Source organism: Pempheris klunzingeri, chromosome 14 (assembly GCF_042242105.1).
Source record: "Pempheris klunzingeri isolate RE-2024b chromosome 14, fPemKlu1.hap1, whole genome shotgun sequence".
In the NCBI taxonomy this organism is placed as follows: Eukaryota; Metazoa; Chordata; class Actinopteri; order Acropomatiformes; family Pempheridae; genus Pempheris; species Pempheris klunzingeri.
The window spans coordinates 23,788,534-23,796,581 of NC_092025.1; the positions used below are offsets into that span (position 1 = coordinate 23,788,534).

At 41.9% G+C, this 8,048-nt stretch overlaps 1 protein-coding gene across 1 annotated transcript in view; it reads right to left on the reverse strand.

Annotated features, from left to right (window-relative positions):
* tmem132e (transmembrane protein 132E) overlaps window positions 1-7,820 on the reverse strand; it is a 96,620-nt gene extending 88,800 nt beyond the window's left edge. The window contains exons 1-2 of the mRNA XM_070843795.1: window positions 7,742-7,820; window positions 6,137-7,103 (exon numbers count right to left, since the gene is read on the reverse strand). Coding sequence (XP_070699896.1) covers window positions 6,137-7,103; window positions 7,742-7,820 — 1,046 coding nt within the window. The remainder of the gene's footprint in view (window positions 1-6,136; window positions 7,104-7,741) is intronic.
* Between the last annotated feature and the right edge of the window lie 228 nt (window positions 7,821-8,048).

Here is an 8,048-nt window from a genome sequence, read left to right on the forward strand (position 1 = left end):
TATGTGCTGAAGTATAAGCCATTGGTCACGGTAGTAGTTCACAAATTTGTGTGCACCGATGAGAATGTGATACTTCTGCGGATTAAACAGAGGCTCCTCTGGCTGACTGTGTTAACGAAAGTGAATATCAACAGACTGTACTGATTAGGTGGGAAAATGAAGAATATGCAGATGTAGGATGTGGAAATGGCTAATACATTCATAGCTGTACACTTGACTCTGATTAACTTTGTGGTTTTGTTAGACAGAGTGTGTAAATTAACTAGTTGTGCTTGTGAAACTGTTAAAATCAAACCAACACTCAACGCCATGCTGAGAATGCCAAAAAGCCCTCAATAGATATGGGTCTAAAATAAGAATCTTTCAAGCGTGTGAACTAGAATTACCTCTACAAAGTTACTCAGCATTCCCGTTCAAGGTTGGAGAAGAGCTGAAATAGTGGTAGTGGTAGTCAAGCACTGGAATAAACCTGCATAAATATCTGCATTTGGTCTGGCGTAGAGAGCTGACACATGCAACTTTCTTTGAGCATTAAAAAACTAACTCAAGCTCAAAACAGCCCATTTCATTAAAATCTTGGCACATACAGTATAGCCCCCTTTTGTGATTTGTGCCAACAGCATTTAAGAGGAGTTCACAATGGTAAATACTTTTCTCCCTGCTGCTTGACCTCAAATTATTTGTTCACAGTTGAGGAAGGAAGGAGCAAAGGAAGGAGTGGAGGAAGGAAGGAAGTAATAGGAGACACAGTGGTGGCGCAGGCCAATATGGCCCTGCAGAGAGCCTTTGTTTTATTTTGTCATTGTGAAAGTGGAAGCACTTTGAGGCGAACAAGACTCTTCTGACCTCCTCTTCTTTTATCAGAGATGAGTGCTGATAAACAGCGGTTCTCTGTGTCATTCGATGTGTCGTGACAAAACGACCCACGGCAGAGGCATCACTTCCCCGGTCATACGATCTGAACACGCGCGCTCGATGGTGAGAGGTGCTGACATTTCCCATCAAAGCATCGGGAAAAGACGAGTCGACACTGACAGTGACAACGAGGCGTGGGACACGGAGCGGAGCGAGACCGCAGAGCTGGCAGGAAGCAGAGGCTGAGGTCAGGAAGTTGCTATGTTCCCTACGAGGCGAAAGCAACCATCTAGCTGCCGGGGATGAAGCCACTACTGCTGAATGTGGGTCACTCTCTCTGGCTTCTACTGGGCTTCCTCTCCTCAAGCCTTTATTTGGAGCCAGGGCATTTGAATACTGCATGTTGTACCCAGGGCTCTGGAGTAGTGCACTGTTTCCAAGAGCCTTGTACCGTGCACATATTGTAGATGAGGATTATGTGACTGTAGTTCATGTGTGTGTACTACAATGAAGCTGTACTTACTTCAGTGCAAATGTCAACAAAATCTAAATTGGCGGGTCATCACAGAGTACATTTACATGCATGCAGTGACCTAGCTGCTGTTCAGGTTAAGCTACTTATATGACCCTTTGATATCCTGAAACTATGTCTCCATATGAATAAACCAATGAACACAACATTTCTGGCTCCCTCCCAGCTGCAGCTCTTTGGTTATTTCTAGCATAGTGGAGACAATTGCAATTTGATTAGCAATAGTTATAGTTCGTGCTCGTCTTTGTGCTCGTGTGGAAAGAAAGAAATGTACCTATGAGTGTTAACAGATGGCAAACAGGCACAAGGATAAAGATGTTAGTAACTTGTGCTGTGCGATGAGATAAGGCTATAAAGACATCACATGCATTTTAGAATAATTCACTGACATAAGCTTTGTATTTAGTTGGAAAATTGGTTGTGTGTCCTTGAAGCTGTGACAGATCGTCCCAAGAACTGAGAGTGATGGAAGCCTAAGAAGCTAAGCTTATGTTTCAGGGATTTTGTGAGATTTAACTGATTTCTGTTTAGTAAGAGTTTCTATCAGAGACCAGTACATGGAATTGTTTTTTTTAACCACTTGATGACTAACAAATCTCGGAAGCTAAAAAAACACACACACACCTCTGATCACGTTGTGCAAGCCATACACTCACTTTTAGCTCCATTTTTGGTCTCCACCAACTGTGGAGAAAGATATGTGGGTCTTCAGCTGCCAAATACTCCACAATGCTCACCAGCTACTCGCCAGCTTTGTCTGCAGACTGCAATTTCAGATTAAAGATCTTCAAATGACATTTACAATGCAAAAGAGGCCCATTCAGAAAAGTAATATCACTCTACGCTAAGACAAGCAGAGCACGCCTAAAGACGGCAACACATATTATATATGTTATATACACGACTCCACATTCTACTGCAGGACGTGTACACATGCAGGCACACATGACGCACACTTCATACGGTGCTGCTGTGGCCGTGGGAAGCCTGAAGGCAGATTCCACAAGTGGTCAGGCTCTGCCCTCTGTCTGACATACCATTATCTGCAATAACAAGTCAAAGGTCTGCAAAGCTGGATGACTGAAGATGAGGAAAATTGGAAGGAACGATAGAGGCAAAGGGGGAGTCAAAGAAGGAAGAGGAGGCCTTCTGATTCATCTTTATAGATGCTCCTTATTGCATCTTTAATAATCTTCCTCGTTGCGCAGGGACGACTCCACAGTTGGCTTCCAGAACTATTGAATTCACACCCTATTGAGTTGAGTTCAAGCTGGGCTTTCTTCTCCCTGCCCCATCTCTTTTTTAACTCTCCTGTTTTATCACTCCTCATTTCCATCCCTGCAAGGGGTTTACAAAGGCAGCTTGCTGAAGATCTGCAGTGGTGTGTGGATGCTAACATGGTCAGCTAAATGTTTCAAGAGGCAGGGGATGTGACAAAGCCTCATCCTTATACTACAAAGCCTCGCTGTAACTTTGTCATATCACGCCTTGACTGACAAGATTCAAAGCCACTTTTTTCTTTGATTTAATGAAACTATTCTGTAATCTAGATTTCAGATGAAGGCGCACATCAGTAAAAGTGTAGAAAACTGGCAGGCAGAGACTGCATGTAATGGAACACAACACTAGATCACACATTTTACAGTGGAGGAGTCTAAAAGATCATTTAAATGACATTCACAATATTAATGTAAAGATAAAGTGAAGTAATGGTGATCTGAACAGAGAATAAAGTCAGGCTCCCTTTGTGTGTGATGTAATCCAAGCTTCTCGGTTGTTCTTTGTACGCTTAACCAAGTGATGCTCCTTGCGACTAATAGACATGCTTAGCAAAGCTCCATGAACACACGGTTATGACCGTCATCCAGACTGTGTGCTGCAGTTAGCTCCCAGGGATGGACGGCCTTTGGATTTGGATTCACGGAAAGGCAAAACGACTAATAGCGGACATATTGTGCCTCTTCTACTAGCACCAGTCCACATGATTGGTGAAAGCTACACAGCCTTTGGCTTCTGTTGGACCTAAATTCCAATAATGGGTATTTTGCTTGTGTTTATATTAATGTGGCATTTAATAGACTAATAGTTTAGTTATTAGACTGAAAAATGTGGCTCTGGTTCTGAATCTCATATGCAGAACTTCTACATATTTTATATGCAGAATATATAGAAGATGTTGCCCTGAGGATGTGAAGAAAAATGCTTGGGATTCCTGATAGTTGGGACTTTTATCATGAATGATTGGCACTCTGGTCTGACTGCAAGGAGGACGAGTGTGAGAATATTTAAATATACACACAAGAAGCAAATCTAGGGCATTAATATAATATAGAATATTCAGAGGTGTTTCAGTGAACACACAAAAGATGTAATCACATCAATCCACAGTCAAGAAGTCTGCTGCATTTTGTTGATTATTCATTAAAATAGGTGGGACTCCTAATCTTTCATGTGGAAAGGTAGGAAACATTAAAACTGTTTCATTGATCCATGCACGTTTTTAGGTAAACTGCTCTGGCCATATGTATAGTATATAAAATGACAGATTAGTATCTGTTTCCCAACAATAAGCTGTTATGAGGCTTTATCGATGGGCTATGAAGAGAAATCTGGAATGCTGAATAAATAATTGTACTATTGCTGTATACTGTCAGTCAATTGTCATTGTTGAGGTGTTTAAAGAATTGTGCTTAAAATTAGAAAAAGTGAACAGCTTTTTAATTTGTTTGGGTCAGAACCTTTTCGACTGAAACAAAGAGGGAGTCACTATTAACAAACCCTTTCAGGCGGGAGAAATAAGATGCTTTCTGCTGGCACTTAACGAGTCACTGAGGCTTAATTAATACACCACAAATCTCTAAATTTAGATCTGTAAGAGATTCAGATGATGGTACAACAATCATATTTACAGTGTGTTTCATCATTGCACTTGAGTAAGTCAGTAATATTGGTTTCCTTTCTATCTGCTGCCTTCACGCCTACGAGCAGAGAAAAACTTACTTTCCTCAAGCCTTGTCAAGTGCAAATAATCATTTATTCTCTAACCCTGAATATTGTGTTGACAAGCGAGGAGAGGAAAGAAGTGCAGAGACCAGGGAGCCAAGCTGAGCCTCATGCTCCCTCAGCTCTATTTTCATAGACAGAGGGTCAAATTCAGAGAATTTTGGCAAATATTATTTACTGTAACAGCCATTATGGTACTTCTGAAACACCTCTAATGTCAGAGAATACAAAAATGAACACTGAAGCTCTGAGAAAATAGTGTGTCTGGAAATTGGAAAATAAAATAGCGAGCAAATTAGCGAGCCACTAAGGGGCTGTAATGGGGGGTAAATCGTGGAACCATAGCTCATTTTTGCCTTTAGGGCCCCAACAAGCTGATCTGACAAATCAATTTATTACATTAAATACTTGTAAAATGCTGCTTCGGTTAATGATGATTCATGTTAGGTGTTATTATAGAACTTAGTGTTATGAGAATGGAGTTATACGATCCAAGTAGTGAACGGATTATTATAAAAATATCTGTCGACTGGTATGCTAAATATTTGCTCCATTTGTTATTACAAGCACTGTGTATGTTTCTCAGATAATGAGCTCCAGTTTACAGTATTGTGAAGTGGAAACATGCGGTATGTTGCTGTAGGAATCACTAGTAGGCATTTGAGACATCTGTTGAAAAATATGTTGAAGTCATCAATGACAACATTGCTGCCCTCACTGAGGTTTCTTTTTGTTGTTTTTTTATACTGCATGAGCATGAAATACTGTAGCAAGGCATTTAAAATGAGATCCACAACCATCACCTGGTCAAACAGCTCTGCCTGCCTCGTGCTTTAAACACAAACTGCTTTGAGAAGCAGCTCACTACTAATTATTCACACAATCCTTTCCTGAGAGAAAAAAGAAATCTCTGGATGTTAAGCCACTACTTCAAAAGGTGAGCCGTACAGTGTTGCCATATTTTAGCCTTGTCTTCTCCTCTTTATCTTACCTGAATTTAATTACTGCTGGCACATCTCTTGGCTCAGTGGAGGAGAAATTAATGAGAAGGATGAAATATGCGATTACATGCTCATTTGGCTCCTTAGACTTAAAAATGAACATAAATGGCATTGCAATACATGTGCTGAAAAGCCAGAGACAGAGAATATTGCATGGATTGGAATTACATAATGTTGGCCAAACTCACATGCCCAGCATGATCTTATAATGCTGCAATTCATTTTTAGGTTATGTAAAACCTTTATCTAATTGTGTAGCTCTGAATTAGGATGATTATCACAACTGTAATGAAGACAACCAGTTCTATGATAATTGTCCCACTAATGGAGGGCTATTTGAACATGTAAATGCTAAATTTATTTTAAGCCTGTCCACTGGGGACTGCACAAGATGCAGCATTCACACTGCATAGCTTTGTTTACATGCAGTCTTACTGCCTTCAGCCTAAACCTTGGACAAATTGCAGACGATTATGTGTGAGCATAATTATAAAGGGAGAGTTAGGTGTACCAGGAAGCAGGCAAATAATCTATTCATCAATAATTCTTTTGTATATGACTGAATGAAAACAGGAAAATTCACAGAATAAGTGTATGCTGTGCATGAAAACAGCTTGATCATTTTTCCAAAGAGTAAAAGCGTGAGTATGAACATGTTAAATCCATCAATTCAGAGTGAGAAGAGAATTAACTTGGAGGCACAGACAGAGTATGATGTCCAGTATATGTTGTAAAGGAGACTTACTTTAGGGTGAACTGTTCGACAGTTGAGTTGGGCATCAGGTAGAGGAAGATTTTGAGGGTTTCTCCGGGCTTCAGGGGCTTCTCAGGCAGCCTGAGGAACATATTCTTGTCTAGCTGTTTGTCTACCAGCAGCTGCTCCTGACTGGCCTGGTACAGGCTGATGCTCCCGATGCGCAGTAGAGGGTGCTGTGACGGAGGCTCTCCCCTGGAAACACCACCACCCCTGTGACCTGAGCCCTCACTGCACTCCCCGTCCAGATTAGGCCCATGGAGTGTGTAGTAGAGCTCAGCCTGGAGGGTCTCACTGGTTAGCCCATCCAAGAGCCCATCACTGGAGCCTTTCCTCCTACCTAGTGGGGCTACATTGGTGTTAAACCAGGATGGAGGCAGCTCCAGCTGGGCCAAACACTGTGCCAGGTTGCCTTTCATGCGGCAGGAGGTTTTTATTTCACGGACATCCCGGAAGGCATGCAGACGGACGCAGGGCAGCTTGTCCTGAGCCTTGAAGTCATCCCAATCGCGGCCAGCGATGTAGAAAAACACCTGGACAGTGGGGTTGTTGGAGAAGACCCGTGCTTGGACAATGAAGGCCCTCACCTTCCAGTTGACTGTCAGCTGACCAGGAATATCCAGCGGGCTAGCTGGCTGGAGCAACTCCTTGGACAAGGCCTGGTCCCGGGCAAAAGGCCCAAAGCTTATGTTGATGGCAGGGAGGTCTTTTGTCTGGAAAACCACAAAACTCTCTGCTCGCTGCAGCGGGTGACCAGTGCTGGGGCCACTGCTGCTCTTACTGCCACCGCCAACTGTTTGTCCTGTGATCTGAGCCTCCCGCAAAAAGAAAGCCAGTTGTGCATTGGACATTTTGAAGTTGGTGGGAAGGTACACATTGGGTGGCGAAGGACTAACTGTCATTGCTGAAGAACTGAGGAGGGCATCTGAGCTGGTTGGAGAGATTTTACCTGCAAGAGCTGTGAAAAGAGAAAGGAGAAGAGAGAGATGAAACCTTTACATATACTTTTTCTTTTTTAAACTGAAGAATTATGGGTACAGTAAAGAAAACAAGAGTTAGAGCAGGTAAAGAAAGAGACACAAAGAGGAGGAGTCAGTGAGCTGAAAGGTGAATGAGGTATAAACCGGAAGTTCCACGGGTCTGCTCTACTCAGTCTGCCACAGAAAGGTTACGGGTAGAAAGGTCAACAACATTAATCAGATGATAACTGGCCAATATGTGTCAAGCATCCAGAGCACAAACTATCCAGTGACACATGTTGTTCACATTGACTAGGCACATGGCATGTGATCTTTATCTGGTATGCAGCGCATTCAATCAGTGTTTTCAACAGTTGGAACCAGACTGTATACATAAATCTTTAGAAAACTATGACGACGATACAAACTCACGAGGGACGTGAAGGTAACCCTGCTTTACATACAAGGAACAAGGCACTAGTGTTTGTATTTGAATAGTGTATACATTGTTATTCAGCATACTGCACTGCACTTGTTGAGAAAAACAACAGTCAACATTGCTTAACACCTAAGTTACCACAGTGAAATCAAAGTGGGGCAAAATCATGGTAAAACAAACAGAATAAATGTGACATACTTATCAAAATTACCCAGAGCTGAGCACAAAAACATAGTTGCCTGTCCCCATGGTCCAAATCATAGATTAAAAGTCCCATATTCCAAATGGTTTTATCATTGAAATTGCATCCTTTAAATCTGAAAAAAATCAAGAGGATCTTTTTGAAAGGAAAGCCTCTTCAAAAGCTTGTGTTACTCGGCAGGCACTCCACAGAAGTTTGGCTTCTTTTTTGGTTTCTCTTTAGAAAATCTTTGTCATGAGTTGCAAAAAAAAAGAATAAATGAGGGTGAAAGAAGAAAACAGCAAAAGCTCCAGCAGTCCTTCA